The 23915-nt window shown below is 36.5% G+C and overlaps 1 protein-coding gene across 1 annotated transcript in view; it reads right to left on the bottom strand.

Moving 5' to 3' along the window:
• Positions 1–1327: 1327 nt before the first annotated feature.
• Positions 1328–23915, bottom strand: part of LOC124167116 (ATP-dependent DNA helicase PIF2-like) — a 92230-nt gene continuing 69642 nt past the window's right edge. The window contains exon 2 of the mRNA XM_046544914.1: positions 1328–1465. Within this exon, the coding sequence (XP_046400870.1) occupies positions 1328–1465 (138 nt within the window). The remainder of the gene's footprint in view (positions 1466–23915) is intronic.

The following is a 23915-nucleotide window of genomic DNA, read 5'->3' as shown; positions in this document are numbered from 1 at the left end:
TAAGGATTTTAGCTTAAATCTTCTTAAAATTTGTCAACGCATGATCATATTCTGGACGCAAAACTTATTGACAGACAGAAAATTATGACAGAATTCCACTTTGTGAAGAATGAAATTCTCAACAGGATAGAGAAAGTAGAGCAAATCTCAACAAAAGACCGGTGGAGTTGTGACCTTCCACCATAGCTCATTGGCCGTAGCTAAAAATTCCTTAAGAGGTCTTTGGGCGAAATACTCGTTGTAAGTCAAGAAAGCCCAGAGTAAACTACGCGGTGGTATTCAAAACTTGAAACTTAATGGCTCTTACACGATGGTTTCTACCGAGAAGACTAAACGACTTATTTTCGAGGGTAAGTAGTGGTGGGAAACTTGTTTAGCTGGTGGTAGATTCTTTTTGCAGTATGCTAAATTTTATGGAATTTGTGGAGTTACGTCTTCAAATCTTCGAGATTGTGAACGTCAGCCCCAGACACAGGGAACTCCGATCGTCTGTCTCTAGCTGGTTGAGGGAAAAACTCCACAAACAAGAATAATCAGCACTCAAAGAAAAAATTGTCACAAAATTACGAGTCATTTTCAATCAATATCTATTAGAAGTAGAAATATTCAAAATCAAAATTATTATAGAAAACAACGATGATAACTAATAACATCATAGGAAACATTACCAAAGACTAAGTAAAAGCTGTATGATTTTTAAGAAATCCCCATCTCACCCGAGCAATCTGTCCACCGCGAGAGCCGAAGAAGAAAGAGACCTGCACTAGAGGGCAGCACAGGTTTTAACCATCGTCGTGGGAATGCACTATAGTTCCGACAATCGCTGGAACAATCGTAATGTGAATGAGGCAATACCCGACGTCAGGTGTTCTGCGTATGAAAATGCCCGTCGGCTCCACCCGACGTCCGGCGCGAAAGGGCTAGTGGATACGTTTGACAAGTATCGTGGGAAGCATTGTGACACGCGCCTACAAGCCCGAGGAGCGCGGTGGGTTAGGTAGAAAGAAAAATATTCAGTAACTAATGGCATTTATAAACCCATAAAAAAATTAAGCGGTATCCCCGTGAAATTGTGAATCGGCACAAGATATCAACTATATAAAGAGAAGCAGGGAAGATAGAATTTGAGTATGCTATTACCGTGTCTGTGGAGGTAGCAGTCGGTGCTCTTGAAGAGGGCGCCGCGGCTGTCGGACTCCCGGGAGCTGCTTTACACCGTCATGCACTCGACGAGAGCCTCGCCGAAACAAAAATGCACCCGGCTTGCGGGATGGCACCGCTTGATATATCCTGGGCCCCATTTGCCCTAGGTGTTGTAGGCCCCTGTTTACGGGTGTCTTGTCCGGTACTGAGGCGGAGGATTACGCCACCCACCAAGCTTCTCCACCGATACCTTCTGAGTGAGGGGCGGCTCATCGCCTCCGTTTCTTGCCACTGGTTTTCCTTCGCTACCTCCTTCAAAAGCCTGGAATAGGTGGTGGAGGAGAGGGTATCATACAAGTGAGCCAGAACAGTTCAGGCGTTTATTCTGTAACTCGAAGCATGGTAGTATAATGGTCCCGCAGCTAAGCATTCCGTCGAAAAAGTCAGAAATTTTGCGTAACCCCCCCCCCCCCCCCCATGAAACTTTAGGTATTTCATGAGAGAAGTTTTAAATACGCAAAATTGCTGTCGGCTGAGAAAAAAATTTTGGTGTATCACTTCCTGGGCAAACCTCAGACATATACAAATGTGTGCACCCGAATGTCTTCTTCGTCTTCGCTGGGACCACGCATACACATTGGTAGATAAATCAAATCACACGTAAGAGCATAAGTAATAATCACACTCAATTCAATAAATTATCTACTCACAACGAGAATCAGGAATTAGCTTAACCTTTTTTTAACAAAAAATCACAACTAAGGGTAAAAAACCATAAGATTAAAAAAAAATTCTCTCTTTAGCAGTGGTGTCAATTTTAAATAACTAAACAGTAACAGCAGCAAAAAACCCTCAAAAAAGCACAAGAAAATCAACAGGAACAAGGGAACCTAGTCAATTACCATATCCGTCTGTCGGTTCAGACGGATGTGGTAATTGACGGATGTCGAAAAATGAAAATTCGATCAAAAAAGGGAAATGCGAGGTTACGCATCTTCTGAGACCACTGCTATCCCAGGACCAACACACAACAATACCAAAAGGAAGGTTGGGACCACTTGGGATGGATCAATTGGAATATCTTGCGGATTGAATTATTTAATTTGAGATATGTGAAATTTACGTGTACACTCTTTGGTTTCCACATCCTTCAATTCTTTTTTCAAAGTCAATTCTCAATGCTCAATTCAAAGTCACCGAACTATTTAAGCGGGTTATTCGACATGGTTTGGACAGTTTCGGCAGAAACATTGCTGATTTTTTGTTTAGCGAGGAACTCAACGGGTGTAAATTGTGCGCGACCATTACTTCAAACGGTTGTTCCCTCCGATTCCTGATATTATTTATAGCTACGGTCTCCCTTGCAACCTTTGCCTCTAGTTGAAATTATCATACTTTGTAAATTACGACATTCTAAGTGCCTTCAGCTTTTATTGTTATAAAAATACGTAGAAATTATTATAGTAGGCTATAAGGCATACATTAATTCAATAGTTTCGATCAATGTAGAAGTTAATGTCACGAATGTTAATCATAACCACTAGGTCATGTAAATATCGCGAAGGAAAAATACAAGTAAACTACAAACACATAAAACCCATGCAATGAAATTGTCATAATAATGCCCGAAAATTTTGTGCTCATGTGTCTTCTATGCACGACTCATCACTTCTTACATTTTTACATGTTTGACAAAAAACTTTTTATGCCCGACTGTTTCTGAGCAGAGATTGGTCCTTCTAGCACTTCAGACATCACAATTACACGTGCGTAAGTAGTTTTATTTCGAAAATATCTTCAACAAAGTTAAATGGAAAGGTAGAGAGAAGTATTTTTTTTAATTACGTCTTTTCGCTCAGATTGGCGAAAGAAATCATTTAAGGCTCACAATATGCTTCTAATGATATTGCAACGATCTATTGCTGCCATACCATGTTCATAACTGTTAAATTAATATTAAAATGATTTAATGAACCTGTATTACAAGCCAGAAGCCAACCTTGCACTAATGCATTATTTATTATGATTTGACAGTCATAATGATAAATCAGCCCACGTTGTTCCTCCGTCACATTTAGAAAAACATACCCTCTCAATAATATGCTTGTTTATGAGCAGGGCTTCCTCCTTGAACTTCGGGAAAATCCTTGACTGCATTTTTTATAAATTCCTAACAAATTTCAAAACAAAGAAAAGCCTTTACTGCCGACACTGAAACTACATGCGTACATACAGCCATGGGCATACAAATGAAAGCAGAATGAAATCATAAACACAAGTTTCAAGTTCCCAAGGACTTCGGTCCACCTTTCTTCGGTGCTCTCACCCCGTTTGTCCTGAAAGACATTTCATCGATTGTCCAGGGCATGGCCAAGGGCTGATTTAATTCTCGCCCCAAAACGAGCCCTCTCGGAGTACATATTGTGCTCTCATGGAAAATGGAATTAAATGCAATGAATATGGTAGGTACTTATGTTCACATCCCATTGGTCCTGTGCGTCATGGTGGAAAATGATCAGCGTTGATTTTAAGTTCCTATTTAACGGCTCGAAATCAGACGAATGTCGATGATATGGACGTATTTTATGCCCCAATAGAAATATACAGGTATCTTTCACCTCCTTCGATGTAAAAGTGGGGAATTGCCGGAAACCATAATCTCGAGAAAACCCGATACTCCGAAAACACTAGTGTTGAACATTTTTACCATACTAGCAGCCCTCGTGTTGCGCGTGGGAATACTTCAATCCTTGCAATCATCGACGCTTTTAGAAAATTTATATTTATTATTCCTGCGCGTAACATGAGGGCTAAAAACTCGGCAAAAATGCCCAACTCTCGTGTGACGAAGGATTACACGCCACCCGTCAAGCTGCTCCACTGATACCCCTCTGAGTGAGGGAAGGGTCAATTTCATGAATATTAATTACAGGAAGGCAAAAGTAATGCAGTTTTGTAAAGCATCGATAGCTAGGAATGTGAGGCTCAAAAAATTAGTTGGCGGAAAAAAAACTTTAGCAGGTAGGGCTATTCAACTATTAGGCAAGCCCATTAGATGAAAACAGATGCAGCGGTAAGAATATCTGAAAGAGAGTTGGGCTAGCAAAGTAGGCGTTCATAAATAGGAAGGAGAATATCAGGGGATCGTTGGAAGAGCTTAAAAAATAGGCTAGTGAGGAATCTCATCTAGATAAAAGGGCTAAACGGTGCGGTAACGTGGACAATTACGATGGACGACGGGAAAAGACTGGGGGCGTTCGAGATGCGGGTTTGGAGAAGAATGGAGAAAGAAGAGTGAATCGAGAGGAAGACGAAGTGCTAGACAAGATAGGTGAGGAGAGGCTGCTCCTAGACGGGAAACGGGAGACAGACGGTATGGATGCGACAAGTACTTACCCGGAAGGAGACGGGTAGGAGAGGTGTGGGACGAATTCAAAACATTACATTCCAAAACCGTGTAACGAAATATTTAGAAGATCATTCATTTATTTAGGCCCTAAATTATTTACTTCCTTGCCTCATCATATATCTCGTGTAACAAAAGAGAGAAGTTTCCTAAAATGTGTTAAAGATTGGTTATTCAAAATCAAGGAGTACTTGATTAAAAAGTTTGAGTACAGGTTTCTACATAATTCTTTGATATATTGTTGTTGTATCGAGTTTTTTGTGTTCCAGCAAATATGCTATTTTCCTGATTTACTAATGTTTAGATTTTAAATTTACTTTCGTGCCTCATCACACATCTTGTTAAACATAGAGAGATGTTTCCTTGAAATGTAATAGATTGGTCATTTGAAATCAAGAAAATTATGTTTTTGTGTTGATTTTGTGATTCAGCAAAACTGCAGTGTATTATGTACTTTGTGTTATGTAGCCAATATCTTAAAAGAGCGACTTTTGAAGAGTCGGTTATCCCCAAACAGGAATTATCCTAAGGGGGACCTAATGTTCCTCGTTTAATGTAAAAAAATTTGTATTACTCAAGCTCTGTATATTATAAAAAGAATAAATTTCAATTTCAATTTCAATTGGAAATTGGAACAAAAGTGGGGGCAATGATGTTTAAATTAGTGAGGTTTGCGGACGATCGGGCGTTGATTAGCCAGTCTGTAGGAGGGCTGCAGGCTCTAGTGGATGGGTTAGACAAGCGTTGTGAACGCACAATGGCACAAGCGTATGGCACGAGGGTTAATATCAAGAAGACCAAGCTTATGCGCTTCTGTTAATCATCGCCCACTTGGAATGTATCTCTCAATAAAAAAATAAATGGGAAATTTTTGAGCAAGAAGGTCAAGTCAAATATTTGCGCAGCACATCAGTGGAAAATTGATGCAGCGGCAAGGATATTAGGAAGGGAAATCCGTTAGCAATGCAGCCGTTTATGATCTGGTAGGAGCTTATGACAAAAGCGTGATGTCAAGGTTCAAAGAAAAGGTTATTAAAGATTCTGAAGATGGAGAAGAGGACGGAGAGGAAGACGAACGACCAAGTGGGTGAGGAGAGGCAACTTTTAGATGAGATACGGAGGAGACAGAACGCATGGATTAAGGGAGTGTTTAGCGGGGAGGGGATGTTGAAAACAGTGTTAGTAGGATTAGCGAAGAAGATGAAGGAAGGGAAGGGGATTTTTTGATGAAATGAAAGGGTGTGGGACTTACAGTGATTTTAAGAGTGAAGTCCATGAAGGTTGGGGAGAATGCCCGAATACTCCATTGATCCACTACGGAAACCAACCTTAATCGGTAGAAAACATTAATAATGACAATCTAATGACACCATGTAGTAATAATAGATACGAATTATTTAGAAAAAATGGGTCGGATACTTTGACAATGGCGGAGTTGGCAACACTAGAGAAGGTGCACACTACAATCTGATAATCACTCAGCTCAATAAGGTAGTTTCCTTCACCAAAGAAAACGAAAGGCATTGATTGCGATTCGTCACCCACCATTATTTATGATATGCAAATTATTTAGTTTTAGAAATCACAGTTCAGACAAATGGCAATGGTCAATTTTAATCGCATTTGAAAAAGTTCAGATTGGCGCCCATGCGATGTCACTCCACGTGACGTCACAGGGACCTAGTTTCTATACGAGTAGATAGGAGTTTTACATCGTCTGAGGTTACCAATGAATGCATGAGGCACAGACCTCAGGGAAACATGCCTTAATAATCACCATTTATAACTGCCTAAGGTCGGAAAGTTTCCTTCGTTTGACAGGGTATTAATAATTCTTATTTAAGCCAAGCGCTACCTGCTAGCAGGGTACTCTGCTAATTACTAGCAGGGTACTCTGCTACCTACTAGCAGGGTACTCTGCTACCTGCTAGCAGCCTGCATCGAATCAGCGCTCAAAGCTTCTTCCCAAGGTCACCTCACACGGCGACAGCGGGAATAAGAATGACGTCACACGGGGTTTTCCCAGCATTCATACTTAGCCGTCGCATTTTCGCGCGCTTGAAAATTTTCACTTTTCATGTAATCGCGAAAAATAGATATCGTCATTTAAAATTCTAAAAGCGTGAAATGCGAACTCCAGGAGTAATAATATTTCGATTAAGGCAATAAGAAAATAATAGGAAATCACCCTATTAGTCACCATCAGCATCGGAGTACCATGCAACGCAAGGCTTTTAGCGATTTCCGTTGGTTGGGGATTCGCAAATAATTAGCGTCATGTAGCGTGTGTTGTCGGACTTGATTTTGCCCCAGGGGGAGAGAAAGTAGATACCAAAGGCCACCGCACACTTACTATCCATCTGTGACAGTCAATTTTATTAAAAACCCGATGCAATTAATCATTAGACCTGAAATCGCAATTATGCCAGACCGTTACCCAATTTGGATGACCCTTTATTTACTCCAAATAATTTGTCGCCCTTGAGTGAGACAGCGCCGTTACATTTCTTTGATGTTGGGACTCGTTACCAGGCCTCTGTTCCATGAAAATGATCACGTAACTAAAAAATGATAATGCCCTTGTTTTTTCTTGGAGAACGCCCCCGGTAGGCCTCGACGAAGGCAATGTTTGCTTGGCATAATGAGGTTGAACGAGGAAAACCTCCATCGACATCCGAAGTCATTTTCATTACTCATCGTGGTTGTAATACTCGTACATCAATGTTTATTCATTTGATTGGATGCTGATATGGGTGTATGGACTTATAAATTATGGATTCGCATGTTACTATCGAAACCATGACCTTTGAGTCCTTCATCAAAGTTGATTTGGACCAAAGGTTCCTCATAATTACGTTTCTTTTAAGTTACAGGACTGTGATTTACTTTCCGTCATCAGATAACAAATAAAAAGAAGCTAGTTTATTGAATACTTAGGATTATCACATCAAATTAATTCGGAAGCTGTTTTACTCAACTTCATAAATTCAGCAAGCGATTCACACTCACTGTTCGTAACACGAACTCTGGATGCGAATGCATTAAATTGAGCTAATATTTGCTGGCTTTATTCATAGGAATGCGATATATTAACGGGTTATGTTACGGCATTTTAAATTTCTTAAATGAAGTTTAATTAGCCAATGTCATACTGGAAGAATTACCCCCGGTCTGGTCACATTTCGCTTGCCTACATCAGTTTCGGAATTAAAGAAATTTCAATCGGCCAATAATATTGATATTTTATGAATAAACTTACCGAAGGTGATGAGAGATGGTATTTCTCTAGCTACTTAACAACAAGACGTGTAAATTACAATAGCAGTATTCATTACAAAAAAATGAGGCGGGATGAAAAAATCTTGGATGATGACAAATGGGCTCCGGTTCACATGGAAAACTCACATCAATCTTGAAAATTTACATTCCTGCAGATTTATATGTTCTCCAAACCTACACTTTCCCATTACCATGGCGGCATAAAGTCGATTTAATTTTGTTTCCAGAACCCATTTGGTAAAATCGTCCACTTTTTACAAAAAAGACAATCTTTGTTTATAACGGTAAAATAAGATGGACAGTAGGCCATATCAGGAAACTCAGAAAGATTAAGTATATAATTTTCGGGAGTATGGCGATATCAAAGAGGCTACTCGTTGTAAGGCAATTGGTTACAAGGGAAAAACGCATGTGTTCTGCACAGAATGTAATGTAGATTTGTGTTTTGTAAAGGGAAGAAACTGTTTTGGGTTATTCCACCATTAGTTCATTATTGTGAACTAGCTATGTTGATGGAACATATTTTGCTTAAATATGTACAATAAAGGTTTCAAATTGATTAATTAAAAAATATGTTTTTTTACCAAGAAAAAGTAGTCTACTCTTGCAATTAGTATAATTTGGTATTTAACAGGTAGGTGTGGTAAAGAAATAAAACTTTGTAAGGTTCACTGTTATTTAATTATGGGCACGACCCGGGTTTCGTAACTTGGTTACATCGTCAGGTGACTGATCTTGCATGCATCATACATTTATACACAAAGTACACAAGTGACTGTGAGGACATCTATTGGAATGGAAAAGGACTGGTTGAAAGAGCGGGGGTGAGGGTTAAACACGGACTGAAATAGGGAGAGGGGGTGGGGGAAAGGGGCAGCCTTAATTTGGGACGAGGGTTTTTCCTGTGAGGATCTGACCAGCCAGGGGAGGGCGAGGTTAAAGTGGGTGAGGAGACGAGAGCTAAAGAAGGTGGCGGTGTTGGGGAAGAAAGAGAGGATTAGCAGGGTACATTGAGTTTTCTAAATCACAATAGTCCATGGGAGGTCGTTGAGTCCGGCTGTGGAAGGTGCTGGTATGGGTTAATGTTCTCCCCGAAGGACATGGGTCACTGGGGGAATTTTGGTAAAGGCACTGCTTAGTATTCGTTCTTGGAAAGTTTAACGGCACACAGGTGGATAGGCACTTGAAAATTTAAAGGTTGTCACTGCAGGAGTTCATTGATGGGGATGGAAAAGAGAGGGGTGTGGGAGGGGAGCACTTGTTCGTTGGCAAGGGGGGTGTTGTTCTTTAAATGTTGTATAACCTACGAAACTCGGGTCATGCCCATAATTAAATAACAGTGAACCTTACAAAGTTTTATTTCCTTACTTCCAGTATGGAGAGGTTTCACAAAGTAAAGCCTGGAGCTATTAGTTATATAGGTATGGTAAATTTTACGTTTCAAAACATATGAAACTCAAGCAAAAAATATTGAGTTCATTTTCATGTATATTATATAATTCCTTATGGCCATGGGTGCTGCTATCTAGTAATGTCAAGAGGCAAAATTTTCTAGAATAACCGGCCTATGCAACCTTATAGTCCCCCTGTCCATGGGCATAACATTATTTAAACAAATACAAGTACATTCACTATTTAAACAGCATACGATCATTATGCAGTTTATAAGAAGTCTATGCTGAAAAATATTTTTTTAGACAGTTAAAAATAAAGCGGCTGTGAAAGGGTTTAGAAGTAGAGGCAAGAATGGGTAAAAAACGAGGAAATGTATTTTGTATTGCAACACAGATTTCATCGTTGATTAAAAATTTTCAAATACAGAAAATCCAGGAGGGTTACAAGGAGTGCATATAAAATGTAGGCTTTGGTGAATTGAACTATATCAACAGTTGAAGCTTTGATGTGATGGAGTACACAGATGACACACAACAAAGACTGCTTCAATTTTATGCCATTTTTTCCCTTCAAACGATTGATATGAGCCTGTGTACTACCTGCTAGTCAAGCTATTTAAACCTTGGCCAGAATGAACATCCTATATGAATCAAAATTTCAAGAGGTCATTCTATAATTATCGTAATTTGTTATATTTTCTATATTATACCCGGAAGTATACAACACAACGAATACATGCTAAAAATAGAAGCGAAAGAGAAGAGAAAACAACATTTGGATTCAATAAATACTGTATATATACCCGCTAATCACAACGAAAACAGTTACAGTACGGATAGCCTCATAAACCGTGAATCGTGACATCCTTATTTATTTTATTTTATTTATTTAAGTAAATTTCACATACAGCCGTGACGCCAATTTACAGTGAAACTTTTAACAAAAAATTCTCCCCGGCGGGGAATCGAACCCCGGTCTCCCGCGTGACAGGCGAGGATACTGACCACTTTACTACCGAGGATATAGTGTTTTTCACAACGCAGTCTTTTACCCAAGAAATAATTTCCTTAAATAATTTTATCAGCAATTAACTTCCTTATTTTTAGTTAAATTAGCAGATGAATCAACGCCGATATAAACTCGAGGGATGAAAAATATACCAAGATGCATTCGTCTCCTAATGAAGCCAATAAGGTCTGACTCAATAACACACATTAATCAATAGCTTGATTTTAAGGGCTGGTGTCTCAAGACCTTAGAACTCTTGACCTGCATAGGAACAGCATGGAGAGGATTTATAATTGAATCAATTTTGATTCTGCATGAGTATGAATTTCAAAATAAATACGTAGTATGAGGGGAAAAAAGGGTATTTTTAAATGATGAATATACATATTAGTGTAAGAGAAATAACCCTTGTATCAGTAAATAGAGAACCAATAACCACGGGTACTCATTTGACGAGGACTGGTTCATCTTTATTTAATGCATATGAAATATCGAAAAAAATATCAATTTATTTTCACGTAAATAGCTTAAATTTAAATTGAATTGGTCGGTTCCGGAAACATACTTATTTTTATTAGTCAGACCAAAGTAAAGACGAGGAATAAAATCTGACTCCCTCCAAGGGAGAAATATATTAAATTAAATATTTATAATACCTACCCGTCAGTATGGCCTTGAGTTTAAGAGAGAAAAGGTGTGGGTATTCATAAATTCTGTGATTGTTGGGTGCAATTTCTGTACGACATATTCTTCATCATAAACATCTACTTCTAAAAAATCGAGTTATGAAATTCTCAAAATGGAGCAATTGAATTACATCTTTTTGAAAAAAAATCCTAGAAATATTTTATATCCGCGTTCTCTTTGCACTTAGAAATTGAAATAAATTCTAATTTAAAAGGTTCCTAAGCAAATACGTTTCCTCTGCTACTAAAATACCTCTATTTGGGACTAAAGTTTTCTTTCTTGTATCAATTTGGTCTTCTTTTACTTGTGCTGCATATATATGGATAGCACCTTTTTAAAGTTTCGTGTAACTATGGGATATTGTTGTGTTCAGTCATCGTAAGCTCTTCTTTCTGGGTTTTAGCCGATGACTTCTTCTTGAAATGATAGGTTAGAGGAACGACTACGTGCCATTGTCATGAAATTTTCAAAGTACACTCACGTATCTGTACCTCATAATCCGACGGACACCAAATTGGCTTTCTGGTGGAAAATTCCTGAACAATGAATTCGAAAATCTGCAGGTCTATATGGCGATAATTTTCCAGGCATGTAAAAAGATTGATAAACGCTAAAACATAAATGTCAGAAAGTTGAAAGTTGAAAAAAATTGATTAAATGTTCTCATTATATATCTAAAAAGAGAGTAAAGGGAATTTTTTCATTTAATGTACGACGACTACGTGTCGATTAATTGGCAAAGGAAAATATTACTTGAAATAAAATGACGTTATTAACGTGTGTACAGAGCTGGAGTTCGCATATGCAGCTATAAAAGGAATCGTTTAAAAAATGTATGAATTTCAGCCCACAATTTCCCTGTATCCTATGTATGCTTTCAAAACTCGATGGATATCGGCGATAACAGCTGAGGAATATTTTTACCGTAGTGAATTTTGAGATTTCAGTGGAATTACTTTCATCCATCAACGCGCATCCATTTCTATCGCAGCAAGTATCTCCATTTGAGACCTCGGTGTGAATAAAAATAACTTTGCGACTTTTATCGCGAATTCCTCAAATAAAATTTTCTTTTCAGCGGAATCGGTTCATTGAGTCAAGCCTCAAGAGCCGCAGGATTCATGTCAAAATGTAAACGCGTATCGCAATGGAGAAGCTTAACGTTTTCTTATCAAAGGCAAAAGGCTCCGAGGTTAGCCTTTGACCATAAGTCCCAAGCGGTATCAGCAAAGCGTATAAAACGTTATCTGAAACTCACTCAATTGTCCAAATTATCTTGAAGTCCCCCCCGATAAATATGACCACATCAACCGCGATTAAGAGGTCTTAACCGCTGCCGCTTTCCGTAAAACTTCTATGGAAAGGTTACAATAAAAGAATAAATAAAGTCCGACCTCGTCCCACCATTGAGTCGGCCAGCAAGCAAACATATAAAAGAAGGGGGAGAGAGACGGGTACGAGAATTCACCCCGGGCACCCTCCCTCCATAAAATCCTTTCTTCCAAAGATAGCTCCGCAAAACGATGGCGTTTTGTTTCCTTTCATTCCTGCCTCAGTACATGGCTCTTCTCTTCTCCTGCCTTCCTTGACACACCCATTCTAGAAGCTGTCTATTTCAACACATTACCTCATCATTTCTTCCTACGCTCCTCCCTGAAACTACACCGGCGATTTTCCGGAAAATAAACATAAATAATAAATATTAACATTACATCACAACTCATCCTTTTGCCATATATCCTGCTTTTTAGGTGCCCCTATCTTTTCTTCTACCATAAAAACTTCTCGAAAGAGCGATGGCACTGCATTCTACTCCTCAAATTCTTTTGATAACTCCCTGGCAGAAATAAGAGGTAGTAGGATGTTGGTCTATTCTTATTCGGAAACGGACAACGGTGAGTGCAATGAAAAAATTCGTATTTATCAGAAGAATGCTTTACAAATTCAATAGATTCATTCTATTTAGCAAATTAAGTATGTAGGTAAAGAAACCAAGATTTTGAATAGAGAATTTATCAGAAGAATGCTTTACAAATTCAATAGATTCATTCTATTTAGCAAATTAAGTATGTAGGTAAAGAAACCGAGATTATGAATAGGGGTAAAAAAAATGGCAAGGGAGCCTAATTTTGGAATTTTTGTAAAGTGTTAGCGGTAGTTTAATTATTTCTCGTGAATTTTAATTACGAGCAGTTTGGATTTTTAAATTCATCACGATGTCTTGAAAAATGAACTCTTACGAGGATTAAGGGAAATTTGGTGAGTCCGTATCCCAAGAGGTTGCAATTATGGGCATAGCTTCCTTCTTTTGGGTCCGACCACTGCCTTCTTGAGTTTACGAGCCGTGCTGTTAGCGGAGAAGTCCTATCCGCCCGACAGTGGCCCGGTTCCCTTCCCGCTGAAAATGCTAAAAATCCATCTCAAATACTTAGCTTGAGGGCCTTAATCACTGACGAAAACACGGAACTCCTATGAAATAACCAATAACCTGTTTCTTTTCATTATTTCCAGGTAAGTAGCGGGGTTTGAAAAGCTAATGCCAACTCAGGGAGCACAAGAAAATCACTTTCTAAAATAATGAAGATAACTTTGAGACAGTTAACGAGAAAAACCAATAGACAGTTTAAAAAACACAAGACATGCACTTATTGTTAAAAGAAACTTTTATTTCATGATGACTTGACAGAGTTTCACCATTTCCTTGGTTTCACGAACACAAATTCACAGGAAAACAGTCTGAACACAATTCACGTGTGAGATCTCGAATCGGTTCCGCTGCCAACAAACACACAAGATGCAACATAATTCAATAATATAGGTAAATCCACAAATGATATATTAGCACGCACCATAAAAATATAGGGGGAATAGGAAAATACAATCACCAAAAACTAGAAGTCACGTACAACTTACCAGTTAACCAGAACAAACAATAGACAGTTAAAAAAACACAAGACATGCACTTATTGTTAAAAGCAACTCTTATTTCATGATGATTTGACAGAATTTCAGCATTTCCTTGGTTTCACGAACATAAATTACAAAACAGAACAAAATTAAAAATACTATTTATTCATTGATTTAGAGCCCTAAATTAGCCCACGCAAGTGGCACAGGTTACTTAGATCACTGGTATTCGTTGATATACTAAAAAAAAAAACTTCACATGCAGCTTTGATCTTGATAGCTTGATCGTGAAATGTCATATCTACGGTGACCAACGGAGATGAATAGGCCACTGACAATTTTTTATTACTGTCAGACTTTTAACGATAGCGTAATTGCAATGTTTACTATTCCATCACGATGGATCACCGATAATTACTATTCGCTGATATTTTTCAACCTTCTCAAACCCTGTGCATTACAACCACTGGTGCTGTGATTATTAGCAGTAGATTAACGGGAGTTGTCACGTTGAAAATAGCACTATTTTGGTACAAAAGATACAAGTAGAAATCTCCAAGCAGCGAGCAAAACTGGATTCACTGGTATTCACCTTGTAATACCAGCACAGGCAGTCTTAAACGACGAATTTTCCGCTATCAGCCAAGAAATAGATGAAGTCATAGTACATAAAAGCATAGCGGACATTAGAAATATCAAATTGTTCTAATTTCATAAATGAATGAGGTGCCGTCAATAACATCAACTTACAATCAACGTGTCCACATCCAACGGCCGTGGCTCAGGCTGCTATAAAGATGTTACTCATGTATTATACATTTTTTTGTTTCATTGCTCCAATTTTATATTTTATACGCTCACTCAGATATTTATATTATAAATAATACAAGGTATGAGGGCTTCCGAGCCTCTATCACCGGATTTTTTGCTTTAAATTGAACGAGTCGATTGGGTGCTTGAATTCTTCAAGCGGGTAATTAGGAGGGTGGGAACATTGTTGTGTCACGTGTTGTCGAGTATTGTGTCCATAAGTGTTTAAAATATTCAAAAATTTCCCTGCCGGTTTTTGAAAGGGCAAGGAACTTAATTGTTTACTTTTAAAATTATTTGTTATTTTCAATATGATTTCATTTGACGGATAGTTCATTATTTGAATAGGCTAAGTTTAGCACTGAGACATAATTGGAATAAGGTTTTTAAAATTTCAAGACAGTGATGATTTTGTGGTTATTTTTCAACTCTTAAAGTCCAAAAGCGTTGTGATAAGCGAAACTTGAAAATGAAACGCAGATTCCTTAGATAAATATATAAAGATGTACCACTCGCAAAACATATGTCCATAATGCAGTGTGTAAAATACTAAATTGTAACGATTCCCCAAATTTCTCTGGTACTAAAAAATAGTTATTCTCAAGATATTCCAATTTGAAAAAAATAGCTTTGGCATATTTGCTATCTTTATCGTATCGAATTATCAAGTATACTGACACGTGTATTAAAAATTCGCAATCCTGTTTCAGTCTTCGATCATCAACCCTAAAATTCCTGGTCAACTATGTACGTGGATAGAAAATCCTGTATGTAATAAAGATTCGATATATTTTAAGAAAAAGCATATTCAATATATATAGATCGTGAGACTACACGCAAAGCATATTTCCATTGGGCATTGTGAGGAAGACCAAGATGTACCCATTCACCAAATTTCATTGGTCCAACGTAAATACTAATCATGTTATGCCAATTCGCGTATTTGCTACAATTATCGAATCGATCTTTCGATAAAACTGCTATCTGCACTGTAATATCCGCAATGCCGTAGATTTTAATTCCAGTTAATAGAAATCTTCTCTATATTTCCTGGTCAACTATGTCCTTGGATGTAAAATCCTATATGTTATAGCAATTCGACATATTTTAAGAAAAAGTAGATTCGATATATATCGAACGTGGGACTAAACGCAAACAATATTTCAATTGGGCATTGTGAGGAATCCCAAGATGTACCCATTCACCAAATTTCATTGGTCCAACGGAAACAAAATTGAAGTTATGCCAATTAACGTATTTGCTATAATAATCGAATCGATATTTCGATTATACTGACATCTGCACTGTAAAATCCGCAACGATATTGATTTTATTTCCACGCTATGGTGGTCTTCTATATAATTGCTGGTCAATAATGCCCGTGGGTGTAAAATCCTAAATGTTATAGCTATTCGATATAATTTGTGAAAAAGCAGATTCGATATGTATCGAATGTGAGACTACATGCAAAACATATTTCCATTGGGCAATGTGAGGAATACCAAGATGTACCCATTCATAAATTTTCATTGGTCCAACGTATATACTAATCCAGTTATGCCAATTTGCGTATTTGCTACAATAATCGATTCGATCTTTCGATTATACTGACATCTGTAATGTAAAATCCGCAATGACATTTTTTTTAAATCCAGTCTATGGTCATCTACTATGTAATTCCTGATCAACAATGCCCGTGGGTGTAAAATCCTATATGTTATAGCTATTCGATATAAATTGTGAAAAAGCAGATTCGATATATATCGAATGAGAGAGTACATGCAAAACATATTTTCATTGGACATTGTCAGGAATAAAAAGATGTACCCATTCACCAAATTTCATTGGTCAAACGGAAACACTATTGAAGTTATGCCAATTAACGTATTTGCTAGAATAATCGAATCGATTCTTCGATCATACTGACATCTGTACTTTAAAATCCGCATTGCTTTTGGTTTAACATACAGTCTATGGGTATCTACTATATAATTCCTGGTCAACTATGTCCTTGGATGTAAAATCCTATGTGTTATAGCAATTCGATATATTTTAATAAAAATTATATTCGATATATATCGAGCGTGAGACTACATACAAAACAAATTTCCATTGGGCATTGTGAGGAATACAAAGATGGACCCATTCACCAAATTTCATTGGTCCAACGGAAACACAATAGAAGTTATGCCAATTAACGTATTTGCTATAATAATCGAATCGATTTTTCGATCATACTGACATCTGTACTTTAAAATTCGCAATGATTTTGGTTTAATTTCTGGTCTATGGGTATCTACTATATATTTCCTGGTCTACTATGTCCTTAGATGTAAAATCCTATATGCTATAGCAATTCGATATATTTTAAGAAAAAGTAGATTCGATATATATCGAGCGTGAGACTATATACAAAACATGTTTCCATTGCGCATTGTGAGGAATACCATGATGTACCAATTCACTGAATTTCATTGGTCCAACGTATACACTTATCATTTAATGCCAATTTGCGTATTTGCTACAAAAATCGAATCGTACATTCGACTATACTGCCACCTGTATTGAAAAATTCGCATCCTATTTTTAACCCCTCCATTCGATGGCCATTCCCTTATCCCTCTCTTCTCTACTATCCCCGCTTTCAAAATTTCGCCTATGTTCTTATATTGGTGACGTATATAGGGCGATGCGTGTATTTCTTACGGGGACCTAATACAAAAAGATATAAATTCATATTGATATATCTTCGTAAGGAAACAATACTCATCTAAATAATTTATGTGTACGCATAATTCATTTCTTCCCTTACATATTTTTATAATTTTTATCCCCGTAACTATGTAAATAGGTCTGAAAAATGGCTGAATCGAATGCAACCTTTTATCGATCATAACTTCGACTGTAATCGCTCGATTCGCTTGATTTAACTTTTGTCGAAGAAAAGACATTAACAGTAGTATTATATATGACTTTCACATTCATGCCTTGATTAAGAAAAAAGTTATTAGCGATTTAAGCGTAACCAAGGAGATTGGTATCGATATAACTCGCACATGAATCGATCGAGCGAAATGGTCATCATTGCAAAAGTTGACCATTTTGATAAAAGTATTACCCTAAAAATTTCATTCATGTAGCTTGAACGGTTGCTATGATATTCAAGATTACATGCTCCACAAAAAAATGGCGACAATGATTTTTCGCGTGCAGGACATTTTTCGGAATTTAATTATGAATTAACCAATAGGGTTACGGCGAAAGTAAGCTCAAACGTGAGGGTTCGGAGAACCCTCTAACGGTTTTTCTTGGAGATTCCAAATTTTCATATGGCACATGTCTCAACGCCGAAATCAAAGATTGAAAATTCGCCCATCTCGACAATGTAAAATCGAAATCGTTTATTCCTCGGAATTGTTTCGACGCACGAAAATTCCAAGATAGCCAAAAAATCAACCAAAAAATCTCGTGTCAGGCGTTTCAAGGAATTTGTCCTGCGATGATTGCAAGTTGGTCAAAAAAATTCTTTACGTAGTGCCATAAGAAAAGCATGGGGCACTTTCAAAAAATCATAAAAAATAGTAAATATCAAATCATCGCAATGACAACCACACCAAAAAATTGACCAAAAAATCTAGTTTATGTCAAAAGAATGTCATGTTCCTCACATATTTAGAAATACATTAAAAAAGTGAAAAAGTTTTAGTCCCATAAGGCTCCCATGTTAATTCAAGTCGATATATCTCGAAAACCAATCGACTTTTTCAAGTTTTCAGATTTTTCCTCCCGATGAATTTTTTTTTACTTTTACGTCCAATATTCCATATACCCACACATATCACAGTTTGGGCTGCTAATTTTGATGAATCACCCAATCAATGAATTACTTTCCAGCTTTAAATAGCGTAACGAGTCGATTGGGCGCTTGAATTCATCAAGCGGGTAATTAGGGGGGTGGGAACATTGTTGTGTCACGTGTTGTCGAGCATTGTGTCCATAAGTGTTAAAAATATTCAAAAATTTCCCTGCCGGTTTTTGAAAGGGTAAGGAACTTAATTGTTTACTTTTAAAATTATTTGTTATTTTCAATATGATTTCATTTGACGGATAGTTCATTATTTGAATAGGCTAAGTTTAGCACTGAGACATAATTGGAATAAGGTTTTTAAAATTTCAAGACAGTGATGATTTTGTGGTTATTTTTCAACTCTTAAAGTCCAAAAGCGTTGTGATAAGCGAAACTTGAAAATGAAACGCAGATACGTTAGATAAATATATAAAGATATACCACTCGCAAAACATATGTCCATAATGCAGTGTGTAAAATACTAAATTGTAACGATTCCCCAAATTTCTTTGGTACTAAAAAATAGTTATTCTCAAGATATTCCAATTTGAAAAAAATAGCTTTGGCATATTTGCTATCATTATCGTATCGAATTATCAAGTATACTGTTTTGAAAATTCGTAATCCTGTTCCCGTCTTCGATTATCAACCCTAAATTTCCTGGTCAAGTATGTACGTGGATAGAAAATCCTGTATGTAATAACGATTCGATATATTTTAAGAAAAAGCATATTCAATATATATAGATCGTGAGACTACACGCACAGCATATTTCCATTGGGCATTGTGAGGAAGACCAAGATGTACCCATTCACCAAATTTCATTGGTCAAACGGATACAATAATCAAGTGATGCCAATTTAAATATTTGCTAAAATATTCAAATCGATTTTTCAATTATACTGACATCTGTACTGTTAAATCCGCGATGCTATTGGTTTAACTTCCAGTGTATGGGTATCTACTACATAATTCCTGGTCAACTATGTCCTCGGATGTAAAATCCTACATGTAATAGCAATTCGATATATTTTAAGAAAAAGTAAATTCGATTTATATCGAACGTGAGACTATAAACAAAAAATATTTCAATTGGGCATTGTGAGGAATACCAAGATGTACGCATTTACCAAGTGTCATTGGTCCAACGTAAATACTAATCATGTTATGCCAATTCGCGTATTTGCTACAATTATGGAATCGATCTTTCGATAAAACTGCAATCTGCACTGTAATATCCGCAAAGCCGTGGATTTTAATTCCAGTTAATAGAAATCTTCTCTATATTTCCTGGTCAACTATGTCCTTGGATGTAAAATCCTATATGTTATAGCAATTCGATATATTTTAAGAAAAAGTAGATTCGATATATATCGAACGTGAGACTAAACATAAACAATATTTCAATTGGGCATTGTGAGGAATCCCAAGATGTACCCATTCACAAAATTTCATTGGTGCAACGTATATACTAATCAAAATATGCTAATTTCAGCATTTGCTATAACTATCGAATCGATCTTTCGATTATACTGACATCTGTACTGTAAAATCCGCAAAAATATCGATTAAATTTCCACGATATGGTCATCTTCTATATAATTGCTGGTCAACAATGCCCGTGGGTGTAAAATCCTAAATGTTATAGCTATTCGGTATAATTTGTGAAAAAGCAGATTCGATATGTATCGAATGTGAGACTACATGCAAAACATATTTCCATGGGGCAATGTGAGGAATACCAAGATGTACCCATTCACCAATTTTCATTGGTCCAACGTATTTACTAATCCAGTTATGCCAATTTGCGTATTTGCTAAAATAATCGATTCGATCTTTTGATTATACTGACATCTGTAATGTAAAATCCGCAATGTCAATTTTTTAATATCCAGTCTATGGTCATCTTTTATATAATTGCTGGTCAACAATGCCCGTGGGAGTAAAATCCTATATGTTATAGCAATTCGATATATTTTAAGAAAAAGTAGATTCGATATATATCGAACGTGAGACTAAACATAAACAATATTTCCATTTGGCAATGTGAGGAATACCAAGATGTACCCATTCACCAATTTTCATTGGTCCAACGTATTTACTAATCCAGTTATGCCAATTTGCGTATTTGCTAAAATAATCTATTCGATCTTTCGATTATACTGACATCTGTAATGTAAAATCCGCAATGACATTTTTTTGTTTATCCAGTCTATGGTCATCTACTCTATAATTCCTGGTCAACAATGCCCGTGGGTGTAAAATCCTATATGTTATAGCTATTCGATATAAATTGTGAAAAAGCAGATTCGATATATATCGAATGTGAGACTACATGCAAAACTTATTTTCATTGGGCATTGTGAGGAATACAAAGATGTACCCATTCACCAAATTTCATTGGTCAAACGGAAACACTATTGAAGTTATGCCAATTAACGTATTTGCTATAATAATCGAATCGATTTTTCGATCATACTGACATCTGTACTTTGAAATTCGCAATGTTTTTGGTTTAATTTCTGGGATATTGGTATCTACTATGTATTTCCTTGTCTACTATGTCCTTAGATGTAAAATCCTATATGCTATAGCAATTCGATATATTTTAAGAAAAAGTAGATTCGATATATATCGAGCGTGAGACTATATACAAAACATGTTTCCATTGCGCATTGTGAGGAATACCATGATGTACCAATTCACTATATTTCATTGGTCCAACGTATACACTTATCATTTTATGCAAATTTGCGTATTTGCTACAAAAATCGAATCGTACATTCGACTATACTGCCACCTGTATTGATAAATTCGCATCCTATTGATAACCCCTCCATTCTATGGCCATACCCTTATCCCTCTCTTCTCTACTATCCCCGCTTTCAAAATTTCGCCTATGTTCTTATATTGGTGACGTATATAGGGCGATGCGTGTATTTCTTATGGGGACCTAATACAAAAAGATATAAATTCATATTGATATATCTTCGTTAGGAAACAATACTCATCTAAATAATTTATGTGTACGCATAATTCATTTCTTCCCTTACATATTTTTATAATTTTTATCCCCGTAACTATGTAAATAGGTCTGAAAAATGGCTCAATCGAATGCAACCTTTTATCGATCATAACTTCGACTGTAATCGCTCGATTCGCTTGATTTAACTTTTGTCGAAGAAAAGACATTAACAGTAGTATTATATATGACTTTCACATTCATGCCTTGATTTAGAAAAAAGTTATTAGCGATTTAAGCGTAACCAAGGAGATTGGTATCGATATAACTCGCACATGAATCGATCGAGCGAAATGGTCATCATTGCAAAAGTTGACCATTGTGATAAAAGTATTACTCTGAAAATTTCATTTCTCTAGCTTAAACGGTTGCTAAGATATTCAAGATTGCATGCTCCACAAAAAAATGGCGACAATGATTTTTCGCGTGCAGGACATTTTTCGGAATTTAATTATGAATTAACCAAGAGGGTTACGGCGAAAGTAAGCTCAAACGTGAGGGTTCGGAGAACCCTCTAACGGTTTTTCTTGGAGATTCCAAATTTTCATATGGCACATGTTTCAAGGCTGAAATCCGAGTTTGAAAATTCGCCCATCACGACAATGTTAAATCGAAATCGTTTATTCCTCGGAATTGTTTCGACGTACGAAAATTTTAAGATAGCCAAAAAATTAACCAATGAATTATCTAACTTTTTGGCAAAGGAATTTGTCGTGCGATTATTGCAAGTTGGTCAAAAAAATTCCTAAAGTTTTCCCATAAGAAAAGCATTGAGAGCATTCAAACAGTAATAAAAAATACTAAATATCAATTCGTCGCTATGGCAACCACACCAAAAAATCGATCAAAAAATCTAGTCCATGTCTATTGAATATCATGTTCCTCGGGCGTTTAAAAGTACAAAATAAAAGCGAAAAAGTCGTAGTCCCATAAGGCTCCCATGTTAATTCAAGTCGATATATCTCGAAAACTAATCGACTTTTTCAACTTTTCAGATTTTTCCTCCCGATGAATTTTTTTTTACTTTCACGTCCAATATTCCATATACCCACAAATATCACAGTTTTGGCTACTAATTTGTGTCAATCACCCAATCAATCAATTACTTTCCCACTTTAAATATGTAACGAGTGGATGGGTGCTTGAATTCTTCAAGCGGGTTGGAGAGGGTAGAGAAAACATAATTGTGTCACGTGGTTTCGAGTCTCGTGTCCATACGTTTTTGAAAAGTCCTAAAATTCCACCACGTAATGTCAAAGCAATTCGATATATTTTATGATAGCGCAGATTCGATATTTATCGAAAGATAGTCCATCCTCTGCATTGATTTCTATTGAAAAGTACGTGGAATACTAATATGTACTCACATACCAAATTTTATTGGTCTAACTGATATAGTTATGAAAATATATATATTTGAATATTGGTTACAATAATGGAATCAAATGAATAAAGTGACATCTGTATTGAAAAATACGCAATTCTATTCATGTTTTTATAATGTTATCCATTTCTGTTCATTCTATTGATCCAATATCTATTACTTTCTCAACTATGCCCTTCGATGGTGATGATGTGGTATAGCAATTCGATATATTTTAAGGAAACGCAGATTCGATATTTATCGTATGTGAGACTTCATAGACAACATATTTACCGTGTGCATTATGAGGAATACCAATATGTACCCATTTACCAAATTTCATTCACCTACCTCAAACACTTATCAAGTTATGTCAATATTCGTATTTGTTATAATAATCGAATTGAACTTTCGATTATACTGACATCTGTACAGTAAAATGCTCATAGCTATTGATTAGAGTTTCATTCTATGGTCATCCACTATCTATTACCTTATCAGGTATGCCCATGGATTTTAAATTCTATGTGCTATAGCAATTCGATATATTTTAAGGAAACGCAGATTCGATATATATCGAATGTGAAACTGCATACAGTAACTATTCTCAATGTACGTCGAGAGGATTACCAAGATGTACTCATTTACCGAATTTCGTTGGTGTAACGAAAAAACTTATCAAGTTATGCCAATTTACTTATTTGGTATAATAATCGAACCGAACTTTCGATTAAATTGACACCTGTAAAGTGAAATGCGTAATGCTATTCATTCAAATTTGATTCTCTAGTCATCCACCTCATATTTCCTACTCAACTTTCCCCGTGGATGTTAAATCCAATGTGGTATATCAATTCGATATATATTTAGAAAACGCAGATTCGATATATATCGAATGTGAGACTACATACCTTACGTATTCCCACTGTACATCATGAGGAATACCAAGATGTACTCATTTACCAAATTTCGTTGGTGTAACAAAAATACTTATCAAGTTATGCCAATATACTTATTTGGTATAATAATCGAATCGAACTTCCGATTA

The sequence above is a fragment of the Ischnura elegans genome, chromosome 10, assembly GCF_921293095.1.
Source record: "Ischnura elegans chromosome 10, ioIscEleg1.1, whole genome shotgun sequence".
In the NCBI taxonomy this organism is placed as follows: Eukaryota; Metazoa; Arthropoda; class Insecta; order Odonata; family Coenagrionidae; genus Ischnura; species Ischnura elegans.
The sequence above is the reverse complement of the archived record's forward strand: the minus strand, read 5'-3'. Positions and strand labels throughout refer to the sequence as shown.